We start from the raw sequence: 14,672 nt of genomic DNA on the forward strand, positions 1-14,672 counted from the left end.
ATATATATATATATATATATATATATATATATATATATATATATTTAATATATATACTGTGTGTGTGTATATATATATATATATATATATATATATATATATATATATATATACACTCACCGGCCACTTTATTAGGTACACCTGTCCAACTGCTCGTTAACACTTAATTTCTAATCAGCCAATCACATGGTGGCAACTCAGTGCATTTAGGCATGTAGACATGGTCAAGACAATCTCCTGCAGTTCAAACCGAGCATCAGTATGGGGAAGAAAGGTGATTTGAGTGCCTTTGAACGTGGCATGGTTGTTGGTGCCAGAAGGGCTGGTCTGAGTATTTCAGAAACTGCTGATCTACTGGGATTTTCACGCACAAACATCTCTAGGGTTTACAGAGAATGGTCCGAAAAAGAAAAAACATCCAGTGAGCGGCAGTTCTGTGGGCGGAAATGCGTTGTTGATGCCAGAGGTCAGAGGAGAATGGCCAGACTGGTTCGAGCTGATAGAAAGGCAACAGTGACTCAAATAGCCACCCGTTACAACCAAGGTAGCCAGAAGAGCATCTCTGAATGCACAGTACGTCAAACTTTGAGGCAGATGGGCTACAGCAGCAGAAGACCACACCGGGTGCCACTCCTTTCAGCTAAGAACAGGAAACTGAGGCTACAATTTGCACAAGCTCATCGAAATTGGACAATTGAAGATTGGAAAAACGTTGCCTGGTCTGATGAGTCTCGATTTCTGCTGCGACATTCGGATGGTAGGGTCAGAATTTGGCGTCAACAACATGAAAGCATGGATCCATCCTGCCTTGTATCAACGGTTCAGGCTGGTGGTGGTGGTGTCATGGTGTGGGGAATATTTTCTTGGCACTCTTTGGGCCCCTTGGTACCAATTGAGCATCGTTGCAACACCAAAGCCTACCTGAGTATTGTTGCTGACCATGTCCATCCCTTTATGACCACAATGTACCCAACATCTGATGGCTACTTTCAGCAGGATAATGCGCCATGTCATAAAGCTGGAATCATCTCAGACTGGTTTCTTGAACATGACAATGAGTTCACTGTACTCCAATGGCCTCCACAGTCACCAGATCTCAATCCAATAGAGCATCTTTGGGATGTGGTGGAACGGGAGATTCGCATCATGGATGTGCAGCCGACAAATCTGCAGCAACTGTGTGATGCCATCATGTCAATATGGACCAAAATCTCTGTTGAATGCTTCCAGCACCTTGTTGAATCTATGCCATGAAGAATTGAGGCAGTTCTGAAGGCAAAAGGGGGTCCAACCCGTTACTAGCATGGTGTACCTAATATATATATATATATATTATGTATTGATGTACATTAACTCTGCATCACTAAAGCTGAACACATACATTAGTGTATCAGCTAAACACAATTATTTTGGTTCATTGGACTGGCCATTGGTTTTGTTCTTGGGGAGATAAGGCACTGTCAGTGGTGTTCTCTTCTTCTCTGCTTGGCCAAGCCCACCCTGTGAGGGTTTGGGGGAGTTGGGAGAGACATCTGTCTGATGAATAAACTGTTTAGGTAGTACTATCTTATATTTATGGCCTGCTTAGGAAATATTTGATGCAAGTTCATGACTTACACAACAGATTTTCATTAGCTGAAGACAACTCTTTATGACCAAGAACACTTCGATATCTTCTTTTATATCAGATTTATTACCTATCCATCAACATCTAGTTGTACAATTGGCCTTATATGTTAGATAACTGCAACACAGATAGCACAAAATGCATGGTAACCTGTCTATGGGTAGGAGGTATCAAGGCAAAATTTCTAAATTATTCATAGAAAATCTGTAGTTTATTGGGACATTAAATTTAATGCATCTTATTTGACTTTACACTCACTTCAAGGTATAAGCACACAATATAGGCCCTTTGTAGGCACCCTTGTGTACTGCCATATGGTCCATCCACTAAGGGTAGCACAGTGACTCAGTGGTTAGCACTATAGCCTTGCAGCACTGAAGTTCTGGGTTCGAATCCAACTAAGGTCAATATCTACAAGGTGTTTGAGTGGGTGTCCTCATACACTCCGAAGGCATACTAATAGAGAAGTTTGGTTATGTACCCTACGTGGGACAATGTTGAGAATATCTGTAAAGCGCTGTGGAATATGATGGTGCTAGATATGAGAGAGTAGTATTCGATCGATCGAGTAGGTATTCAATAGAATACTACAGTATTCGAAATACTCGTTCTCGTTCGAATACTACACCTATTCGCAGTAAGGATTCAATTTAGAACCAGCATTGACTCCTTCCAGACAGTAGGCAAGCACTAATGTGAACTTACTCGTCCTGCACAACCAGAATTGATTGGCCAATCAACGCTGGTTCTGCAGCAGGCTCTTCTTTGCTAGTCGGGAGAGCTGGCAGCTTGTGGTTATGTGGGAGCCGACTTTTTCTCATAGGAATGCATTGACCAGCGTTGATTGGCTGAATGCTATACAGTGTATAGCATTCGGCCAATCAACGCTGGTTCTGTAGCAGGCTCTTCTTTGCTAGTCGGGAGAGCTGGCAGCTTGCGATTATGCGGGAGCTGACTTTTTCCTATAGGAATGCATTGACCAGCGTTGATTGGCTGAATGCTATACACTGTATAGCATTCGGCCAATCAACGCTGGTTCTGCCGGAGGCTCGTCTGTGACGAGGCAGAGTCTAAGATCGGACCACAATGGAGACTGCTGTGGTCCGATCTTAGACTCTGCCTCCTCACGGATGAGCCTCCGATAGAACCAGCGTTGATTGGCCGAATGCCATACACTGTATAGCATTTGGCCAATCAATGCTGGTCAATGCATTCCTATGAGAAAAAGTCAGCACCTGCATAACCGCAAGCTGTCAGCTCTCTCGACTAGCAAAGAAGAGTCTGCTGCAGAACCACCATTGATTGGCCAATCAATTCTGGTTGTGCAGGACGAGTAAGTTCACATTAGTGCTTGCCTACTGTCCGGAAGGAGTCCGCAGGAGGACCCCCCGAACGGAATATCAGCGCAACTGCAAGCACTGTGCAGTTAAAGAGCATGGACCCGTTATAGTCTATGGGGTCCGTCCACTTTAACTGCACAGCGCTCCTCCTAAACACTCTCCTCCTGCTACTCATGGACTTGGTGACTCTCCTTTAGTCGAATAGTGGTTTCCCCTGAAACGAGCATTTTTTCCCATAGACTGTAATGGGATTCGATATTCGATCGAGTAGTCGAATATTGAAGCTCTACTCGAAATGAATATTGAATCTCGAATACTTCACTACCCGCTCATCTGTAGATGGCGCTATATAAGTAAGCAATAAAAAAAAAAAAGCATTTTGTCTAGTAAAATAGTACTATGGAGCAGAGATCCAGTATGGGCACATATAAGTCTATGGAGGTTGTAATACAGCCATATAATTCTATGTTCTTATAGTAGATCAGACTATTTTTGGTAAATCCCATATGAAAAAATAACCCCAAGAATACAGCAAAGTATAAAGATAGGGTACATGTCCCAGGGAGCCGATCATCATCCCTCCAGATAAATAAAACAGGCAGTAGGCAACACTTCAGCTGATACAAGTGTAAAGGGGAGGTATGCTATACTTATTCAGATCCAATAGAAGAGCCATTCCCAAGTTGAGATGAGCTGAAACGTTGCATATGGGTAAATAAAGAACCCCACTTTACACTTGTACCTCTAGGGTGCTTCAACGTTTTCTATTTTCATCCTGTAGAACAGATTGTGCCTTAACAAAGTTACTTTACCCGTCTATGATTTACTATGGTGTGATTTACTATTATATTTACTATTCTGAATATAATTTATGGGATATGTTTTAAAATGTCCCTTGTTGGTCTTATAGAGTAATCTTAATATGCATTTGGAAAGTCTAGTAATTGCTGTGAGGTATATTATGATAAAAGTCATATTTTACATAGCTGCTCGCCTTGTTATCTAGACATTTATAGCCAAATTTCAGATGATTCCAAAAAATTTCTATTCTGGCATTCAAGAGTATACCTTCAATATAATGTAATATTAAAAGTGAACAGCTAACTATAGATCAAATAACTTCTATTTTTCTGAAAAATATTAATTTAAAATGTAAAGAACAACTTAGTAAGAGCAACAGTAATAAAAAAATAATAATAATGCAAAAAAGAATACATAAAATAATAAATATGTAAATAACAGCAATTATTATAAAAAAATATTATTAATAATAATAATAATACTAATGCAAAAAAGAATAATAAATAACAATATAAATTAATATGTAAATAATGACTAGGGTTGAGGGATCGGGCAAAGATCGGATCCTGATCGTCGATCTAGGAAATTTCACGACCGTGATTGGCTGGAAAATGATCGAAAATCAGATTTTAAAAACGATCCTGAAATCTCAAGATTGGCTCAACCTCACTCCATAAACATCAAGTAACTAGGATTGAGCGATCAGGAAAGATTGGATCCCCATCGGCGATCAAGCAAATTTCACAATTGTGATAAGGATCGGGATCGGATGGAAAATGATCGAAAATTGGATTTTAAAAACGATCTTGAAATCTCAAGATCGGCTCAACCCTAATAATGATTTAATAACAGCAATAATCGTAAAATAATAATAATTAATAATAGTGCAAATTTTTTTTATTAAATAATTTATTTAAATAATGACTTAATAACATTATTATTACTACTAATAATAATACAAAAATATATAAAATAATAAATTAATATGTAATTCATGACTTGATAACATCAATACTACTACTACTACTAATAATAATAATAATACAATAAAGGAATACATAAAATAATAAATTATTATGTAAATAATGACTTAACATCAATAATAATAAAAAATAATAAAGCAAAAAGAATAATACATACAATAATACATTAATATGCAAATAATGACTTGATAACAGCAATAATAATAAAAATAATGCAAAAAAACCATAAAAAAATAATATAATAAATAATATAATAAATATAATAAATTAAGATAATACATAACACATAAAAGAATTATCTTATCTTAATATACTGTATAAGACTAATACAACTATGCCAAAAAGTCCTGCTGTGAATAGATAACTTAAATAAAAAAATTAAAAAATATTAAAACAATACTACACAAAGGCATAAAAAAATTCAAAGTATAAAACAGAACACACACACACACACAAAATCTGTATCTAAGAGAAAAAGAGATAAATAACAGACTTGTGAAGTTCAAAGGGACACTTTTTATCAGCCCAAACACCAGTATATCATTGCACAGAGACATCTGATGATCAGCAGATTGGTTCATTGATCAGGATCTGCAGAAGGGTTCATCACACGCAGACCTATCATTGTTGACTTTGGAGTGGCAGATGGATAATATGGTGAACAGCCAGGCATAATAAAATGACTTAGACTCTGCCTCCAAGTCTGCTCCCTATCAGAACTCCCCCCTCCACTAAACCCTCCTGTGCTTTCAATAGAGAGGATCTTCCCATGGTGGTGACGGATTGCATTGCAGCCCTGTAGGAGGCATTCATCTCCAAAGAAATGTGGTTTTGTGTGTTTAAGTGGGACTATGCTATTAGATTTGGAAGTGGCTGGTGTAAGGTGCTGTGCCTTTAAGAGCAGTGTGTTTGTTTAGAACCTCCTCCTCGGTCAGGCTGCAATGTGCAGTTAGTTAGCAGACAGGCTCAGTGAGGCAGCATGCATAGTGTATGCTCTGGATATACACAAGGCTGGAGTGACATGCTATGCAGTCAATGAAACTAACTTACTGTGCACAGATACCAGCCTGGCACCAACTGCGTACACCAAGCCTAAGGATATCAGAGTAATACAGGGGCACAGCAGAGAACCTGGCGGAGATGCAGAAATTCATTCACTGCCTGGAGGATTGCTCTCGCTGCTGAAGGCACAATTCACATTCTACCCAGTGTCCACTGACGGGAATATAAAAGCTCAGGAAAAAAAGCAGAGAAGTTTCTTTTTGGCCCTATGATATGTGCGCAAGTCATGCATTTTGGATAAGCAAGTATTGTGCCAGATTGCAAACTTGTGAATAAAACAAGTTACTCGAGAGCGATTGGCATCCTGGAAAAACATTAACAATTTATTTGTGACATCTTCTAAGTTTTTGGCATTTTGTAGTTGGGTATTTTTTCATTTTTTTTTTTTACCAAATGTTATTGGGATTTGTGAAAAAGAAAATGTGTGGCATTGGTTTCTGGAAGCTGTCCATCTCGGTGGGGTTAGTGTTGGTGATCTTGAGTGAAGTGGCACCTCAGCCATGCCCAGCTCAGTGCACTTGTACCGGAACCACGGTGGACTGTCATGGGCTTGCTCTTCGCAGTGTACCACGCAACATTCCCAGGAATACCGAACGACTGTGAGTATATCTCTTCTTTATCATACATATAGTTGAGTACCTATCTACAATATACAGTACCTACAATCTCTGGCATCTAGTATTTAGTCTTGGATGCTCTCGAAGGAAAATTTTATAGGGAGTCGATTAACTTACCAATATGTTTTTGGATTTAGAAAGGAAAGTCGAGACACCTTGTGCAAACCCATACACCATGCAGATATATGTAGTGTCTTTCAGTATAACCTTCATCACATGGATATAACCAGGGAAGACATCTGATTACCATACCATCTATGATATCGCTTAATAGGAGAGAACATAGCGTTAATATGATAATGAGCGCATAAGAGACTTTATTAGGCAAGTGCCATGCTCGATTTGACTGGAATTCTAATTCCTCCCTTCAGTGGACCATGCTTTCCTCACTAAGGCTCGACAGTCCTTGCAGTTTTTGAGCTCCACCATCATCAATATTTATGCATGATGTGACATAACAAATGGCGCAATAGCCCTCTCTCTTCACGGTGGCACCACTTCTCTTCAGCCATGGGACGAAGGATCATTCATCCTGAAACAGTTTCCCAGTGTGCGCAGATGTAAATCCTTCAAGCATTGGCTTTGCCTAACACATTACTAGAGCACTTAAATCTCACCAGAGCAGAGTACATTACACAGCGTGGGTGACGTCAATCATGGGAATGAGAAAGTGTCCAGCTTATCAGCATCACTTGGCATGGCTGTGTGAATGGCACTTTTTAGCACTTTTTTTTATTAACAATATCATAGAAAATATTAAAGCGGTTGCAAAAATTCTGCGAAAGTTTTTGAAATCAAAAACCGACCTTGTCATTTTTTGTCTCTACCTAGATATGAACCAGTAACGTACATAAGTTTGTGTTATCAGGTACATTTATGGTTAAATCGGGTCAGTAGTCTCCGGTGGAATCTTACCCCTTGTTAAGCTGTTGACAAGTCAAAGTTTAGGCAAATATTGCATGAAACGTCCTGACTTGTAGATATGATCTCTGAATAATATTGTACTGAAAATATGTCATTGCCTGCTATTGTCTGGGGAAGTTTCCCTCTTGTAAACTTTTTTGTTTGTTTAAGGCTTCTGTGCAGGGCAGACTAATCTGGTAGTCTTACATGTTTGATGACAGTCGGGGCTAGAAAAGGGTTAATTTCCAAAGCAATATACAGATTATTGTAATTGCATATCCATTATGGTATGGTGTGATATTTTAATGTGCCTTAATTGTAGGGTCGGGGAGTAATTCAAAAACACTAAGAAGCAGATGGTCGAAAACTTTTTAACTTTTTTTTAAGAAAAAAAATGTAAAAAGTTTGTTATGACAATGGGGTTAATTTGGAATTCGGTTTAGTTCCACTGGCCCACATGAGGACAAGGTTAATTTGAGATGGTGAACTGAGATACTAGGTAAAGTGTTACCATGCAGACGGTATAGAAGTGTTAAAATAACACATATTATCTAATTTAAGCAGTGTGCTGGTGATTTCCTTTAAAATATCCCAAGAGTTAAACTTTTTTTTTAGTAGAGTTAAGAATCTTTTGAAGTTCAAAGACTTGATACTGCTTTTTTTTTCTTAAACCCAAGCATGTTTGTATTAGGAAATCAGGCCATTATACCCTATAAACAGCCTTCCTGCTGTGTTTTCCTTAATTTATTTCAAAAATTTTTATTATTTTAAGATAAAAACTGAGAATTTTTTGTTTTCGTACTACGATAGCATTTTTGTTTTTCCAAGTCCTAAATCCATACAACTAAATCTCAATGTCATAAAAACCCCATTAAAATACTTTGATTAAAAAGTTCTTTGATGGTTGTTGACATTTGTTTAATGTCTAACTAGAATTATTTTATGATGGTCTTTTTTCGAGTCTCTGTATAAGACACTTTTGGAGCCTTCTTTGAGATAAGGCTTCTAAATGTGTTGCTTTATCAGGTGAAGTTTGGAACGGAGTTATCATGGAAGATAATATTGATCTGGTGCCAGAAAAGTTTGAAACTTTTAAAACAAGAAAAAAAAAGAAAAAAGTACAAAAAATTGATAGATTTTGGCATTACTCAGCATACACAAGTCACTAATGTCGCTACTTATGTCTCATAATATAATATTTTTCGCCTTTTTTTGTTGTTGTTGTAGAGATCTGAATGGAAATAATCTCACGAGAATAACCAAGACAGATTTTGCGGGTCTGAGGCATCTGCGCATCTTGTAAGTATTTTAAACTCTCGTGTGTATTCTTCGAACATTTCCAGTGTCTAAACTATGAAGATAAACTTTTTAACAAATGTTTCCGAAGGTGAAAAATACAAAAATACTTTAAAATTTCCTTTTAATTTGTAAAAAAAAAGTTTCATATTGCATTGAATATGAGAAAACATGACGTATAGTTTGGGGAGTATTTGGATATTGGGTAATAATATGTCGAAATAACAAAGTTTTTTTTCAATTCTAGAGACAGCTTGAAAGATTTAGAAAGTTAGTTATGCATCCTATTAACAAATGTCATCTGAAAGTGATTAGTTATAATTGTCAATGCGTGCAAACACTTGAACAGAAGTGAAGGGTATCCTGCTCAGTGTTATCTCTACTCACTATTGTTTTTAATTAAACAGTAAAAAAGCAGTAATAATCTGGCATAAATACTTATAATACTACTTATTTTTAGATGTTTGTGAATATTTTTTGATAAACTTTGGTAGAAGTTTATTACAAGTTCCACCAAGGAACGATCCTTGCATTTTTAAAAAAATATAATTGCCTCAATTTTCAATAAGAAGGGTGTAGCAATGTATTTTTTTTACAATGTATAATTTCTACAAAAAGTATCAATTTACAGTTTTTTTTAAATTTTTCTTTTTTTAAATTTTTTAAACTTTGATTTTGACTTGTGTTATGTGTTTTCGACTCAAGGTACTTTTTCCAATATTAATAACTTTAGAAAATGATTAGAAGGCACATTTTTGGGAGGGTTCTTAATTAATTTTACATTAGATTTCATTTTTGAGTTGGAATGCGTGAATTGATGAAACTGTAGGCCATTGTCGTAGAATAGAGAGTGATGTGACGTTGATGTTGTTCCGATTAGTGTACTGAACCATATCCTCACTTGCTTTTTTTTTACAGGCAGCTTATGGAGAATAAGATTAGTACTATTGAAAGGGGAGCATTTCAAGATTTAAAAGAGTTGGATAGATTGTAAGTACTTTCTATTTACATACTTAACTTTTTCTTAGTACGTTCCGAGCTTTTACCCAAGTGCGGAAATTAAATAATCCAAGTGGGAACTCGTAATTTGTATATAAAATTCTCTGCCTTCCTAAATGCTGAATCAGGTCAATGAAGTTTATATTTAGAAGATGGAAGTCCCCACTATGTAAGAGTGTAAAAAAAAAAGACTGAGCTGAAGTTGAGAAACCCGTTGAATTGCTTTCTTTATCCAATTTATCATGTAGGAAGGAATTTTTTTAACTTTTTGTTTTTTTTCTTCAGAACTACCAAGTTACACATTGAGTGTAACATAACTGTTTTAAATTATGTTGAGAATATTACAGATTATAATTCATTTCTTTTGCCAGTACGTCTACCATATAATTAGGGGATTTCACTAGGCTTTATGTAAACCTAAATAGCTAGCATGGTTGAAGGCAGTCTTCCAGGAAATTGTCTTTCTTAATTAATAGAAACTAGGCAGCAAAACTGGATTAGCCGGTTTATTTACCTCCTCTTATTTGAGTTAAATCAGTGATTATGGGCCAATGTGAATGATAATGAATAATCAGAATGACAGTCGACATATGTGAATGTGATCAGTGTGAAATATAAGATATATAGAGTCAACCATGACAGCAATACTTGAACCTTTAGATGGCAAGAATTGTTGTACAGGTTGACGGACAGTACTAATGATGTTTATCATTGGGGTCATACCACAAATGCATTCACAGGATAGGGAATATGTGTCTGTTTAGTGGGGACCAATGGGATTCAAGAGTCCACCCATTTGAAAAAATGGCGGTCTCACATGTGTGCTACCACTTCATACATATCTAGGGAATGTCCAAAGAGAAGCCAAGTATACTGTTCAGCTATCTCCAGTAGACAGTAGCAGATGCATGGCCGCTGCTCTATTTAGCTGGGCAACTCAGGACCCCATTCTTCTGATTTCCCTGGCGGTGGTGGTTGGATCCCTACTGTTCAGTCACTTATTTCCTATTCTGTGGATAGGGGATTGTTTTAAGTTGTGGTAAATTGTCCGAAAAATCAAATAAGTCTGATATAACTTGCTCTTCATGAACAGATGCAAAGGGGATCTCATAGGTCCTATAGATGTTAGATCATTTCCAGTAACCTCCCACCACGAGCAATTTGTGCTGTCCATGCGGATTCCATTCATGTTGGCCAGGTCCAATCTAATATCTGTGGGGCCTTCTGACCATTTCCTGATATTGGCAGATATGGTGGGTGATGTGTATCTGGCATGTTGTATTTTAACATGCTTGATCCTTTGTTTAACTTTGGAATTTCCTGAATTGACCTTGTATCATAAAATCATTTAACATGGAGGTCAATCTTGTCTTTCTAGTGGTGCCAGGTAATAGTCAACAATCATACATAGAGCCAGTCCCCACTGTTATCACATGAAGTTCTGTTGTGTTTGTCAAATGTCTAAGAAATGAACAGATCCCTTGATACAGTTTTTCTATGTGGTTGTTGTATTAGAAGGTGGAGATCCTTGATTTGTTTTTGGAGACAAATTTTCTTTGTTTTTCTCCATGTTTTGAAGTGATGTCATCGATACAGCAATGTTCAAATGTAGACATTCCTGCCATGTCCCAGATAAGAGCTATACTGTACATGACAGCAAAGTGTGATTATGGAAAGATAGTATACGTATAAAGGCTACCGGCACAGTAGTCTAATGTTTGTTTTCATGGGTGTTGCTTTTAGAATTCCTCTTGTGATTCACATATTTCCCAGCTGCCCAGCGGAAAGGGAAGTCAAAGCTGAAAAAAAGTAAATAAATAAATAAAAAATAAAAATAAAAAAATTCTCATAAAAATTGATATAAATCATTTAAGGCTCAAAAAAAATCTCAAAATAATATATGCTCTGTGCAGCTTTTAACCAGTCCATATATGGTCATTCTTGGTTTAAACTCCTTGCTACATAGTGACAGTCATAGCCCCGTTGTCATTTGAGGGTGTGACTCCTAAATAAGAGGCCAATGTTTCCACCACGCCATGCAACTGGAGGAAAATAGCTGGTGTGAAGAGTCGATGGAGCAGGCCAACGCATGCCCCCATCATGACCCCATTTCGAGGAAAGTGGCGAGGGTAGTGCAGAAATTAAAAAGCAACAATTTTTTGCACAAAAATCTGATTTGCACACAAAAATTGCAACCTTTTATGCCTTGTATGACATAAGAAGCACAATAAATCCACCCCATAGTGTTTTATCTGTTGGCTTCCATATGCTCCACTGGATGCCATGTTTTAGACATATTAGGGCGGATTTAACAATGCCAGTCTTCATCGCCCCCTGATCTGATGGAGATTGCACCCCATATGTGATGAAGCACATAAATAAGGTGCACTGTCCACTAGGTTGTGCCACTGAAGGTAAATGTATGGCAGGTAATATCTAGTGTATATATTCAACATAATTTACATAATGTAAATGATAAGTCTAAGAAAGTGGCGAGGGCTGTCCAGAAATCAAGAAGTCACAATTTATTTGTGCAAAACATGGATTTTCTCCATAAATTTTGAAATTTATGATTTTCATGCCTTGGCATACAAGGTATAATACATCTGCCCCTTTCTCCTCCAGAGCCATTGCTTGACTTATAACATAACATGGAGTATGGAGGCATGATATTTTTGCCACCAGAATGCCTAAAGAAATTTGAACTAAATTTGAGAATTGGAACTATATTTTCTAAAAAAACTAAATAAATTTTACAAAATTTCAGAAAATCCTGATTTGGATTCAACCAAGTTTCATGTTTATGTATTTCTTAGGCTAGCCATACACTTTAGAGCTTTAGTTTTGATGTTTATGGATATCTTAGGCTAGCCATACACTTTAGGTCTTGGATGGCTGTCATGTGACTGCCCAATAGGTGATGGGATCATTCATATGAACAATCCCAAAATCAACACTAACAAAAGGGATTCTGATGAAGGACTCTGCGTAAGTTGGCTTATATGGTATTTTGGAAGATTTCCAGCATGAATGGCAAACTAAATTCTACCATTGGTCTGTTTGATTTTGGCTGATGAAAATCTAATGTCTATGACCAAATTTTAATTCCATATATTGATATTTAGCTGTATATTTATCTTATTGGTATTGTATACTGGTTGTACTTACTGATAGTAACACATAAATACACAATGCACTTAGTTTCTAAAAATAATATATTCTTGGGTCTTTTCATTGTGTTTTCACACAACAGCCTGTGTGGTACATTCCTTAGACTTATAGTTTCAAAATACGCTACCCCATATAGGGGCATTTTATGCTTGAGGGGAAATTTGTCATATTAGCTTTGAAGCGTCTACTGTGAGAGAGTTTCTCAATCTGTCCAGAGCAAATGAGAACCCATATTTATGTGGTTCGTGCTGTAGGTATAGATGTGTCTGTGCTGTTTTATCTACTAGAAGATAATCTGCTCACTTTGTGTTCCCATAAGCAGGTTGATTTATGGCATTGATTTATGGATTAGCCCTTAGTATATCTAATGTTGTGTAATAGCAGACTATAAGTCTGAAATTTGCACAAGCCTAATAATAGCGTTTACCGTCTTATTTCTTTGATCTGGTTTTTGGACCCTAGCTGTCTCTTATAAAGATTGACCATAGAACATTGCCTTAGTGAGACTATTACTCCGACAAAATTGGCAGTGGTGTCAGGGCAATAGGATCAAAAATCCCAACCATCGGTACTGCCCAGACTTGTCCCATATCCCTTACGACGCCAATTATTTTTGGGGAAAATTTTTGTTATTTTAGTCTGATCAAAATTATTATACGCAGGATTATATATGTACAGTATATTGTTACAGGATTGGATTCCTCACACTTTGGATCAAGTTATTTGTGAAATCTTAGAATCCCCCACCTCCCTCTAGGGATGAAATTTTTCTGCCACTAACTTCGGGGTTTTTAAAATATTTTTTGGACGATCTAATTTGATTCTTACATAAATTTAACAATTAAAAGTTACATTTTATTCATGAAGTCGTATAGGTTCTACATAAGGGGCAGGTAATTGCCAATAGGTCAATATGAGTGTTTAGTGGTGCAATGGGATAATCCATCACTTATTCAAGTTGTTTCTTCACCCTCTAGTATTGGTGTCATACTACCTGCAAAGATACACACAGGGAATGACCTATTTATAGTACACTTCAAAAAGACCAGAGAGGGCATATAGTCCATCAGAGCTGTGAAGTATATTAACCCACTTATGCCGGAGGTTGAAATTTTTGAGTTGTGTGCTATGAGGCTGCCATTCCAATAATGGAACTCTAGGCATAAACGGGTTAAAGCCTTTTTCTGTCATCCATCTGTATTTAAATTAAGTCATCTATATTAAACTGGTAGGGGCTCCAACGCCTGGGACCTCCACAGATCAGCTGATCGAGGAGGCTTTTGAGTCACAGGCCATGCGACATAAGACTGATTGATCACGTTTTAAAGATGATAGGTAGGGGTCCCAAGTGTCGGAATCCCACCTATATGACATTACTAACCTATTTGACGGAAAGGTCATTAATATCTTAGTCTTGGAAGACCCCTTTAGGAATCACTTGAAGGATACTGGACTGGCTGAATGACAAACGCATGAAGACTTATGCTGAAAAGCTGCTGGCCCAACCGGTTAAAAGGTCCAGTATTGAATGAGCAAGATGAACTTCATTTTGTGCCCCTTTGGACATTAAAGAGAACAAGCTGTCCAATAAAAATGTTAAAGAGGTTGTGTTCTCTTGACCCACTATAGTCCATGGGTTGTTTCATCTCAGGCTCATATACTTAAAAGTGGTACCAAACTTTTATCCAAATGATGGTAGACCCTATAAACCAAGCCAATAACTGAAGTGTTGCCTACCATAGTAGTGTTCTATATAAAGCTTGATACATTCTAACTTTTTTGTCTCCAAAGGGATTGTTGGTGGTTTTCCATGGGTGGATTCTATAGGTCCAAAGCACAGTTTAGCTCTGTTTGGGTTTGGAGGTGTTATATC

General features: G+C 37.1%; 1 protein-coding gene across 7 annotated transcripts in view; it reads left to right on the plus strand.

The window, feature by feature from the left end:
* The first annotated feature begins 5,532 nt into the window (after positions 1-5,532).
* Positions 5,533-14,672, plus strand: part of SLIT2 (slit guidance ligand 2) — a 260,033-nt gene continuing 250,893 nt past the window's right edge. For 6 of the 7 annotated variants that reach the window (XM_075259802.1, XM_075259816.1, XM_075259824.1 and 3 more), the window contains exons 1-3: positions 5,692-6,412; positions 8,561-8,632; positions 9,548-9,619. In XM_075259802.1, the coding sequence (XP_075115903.1) occupies positions 6,207-6,412; positions 8,561-8,632; positions 9,548-9,619 (350 nt within the window). In that variant the 5' untranslated portion in view covers positions 5,692-6,206. Of the gene's footprint in view, positions 6,413-8,560; positions 8,633-9,547; positions 9,620-14,672 lie in introns of all 7 variants that reach the window. The other variant, XM_075259851.1, reaches the window with a different exon arrangement.

Source organism: Leptodactylus fuscus, chromosome 1, assembly GCF_031893055.1.
Source record: "Leptodactylus fuscus isolate aLepFus1 chromosome 1, aLepFus1.hap2, whole genome shotgun sequence".
Taxonomy (NCBI): Eukaryota; Metazoa; Chordata; class Amphibia; order Anura; family Leptodactylidae; genus Leptodactylus; species Leptodactylus fuscus.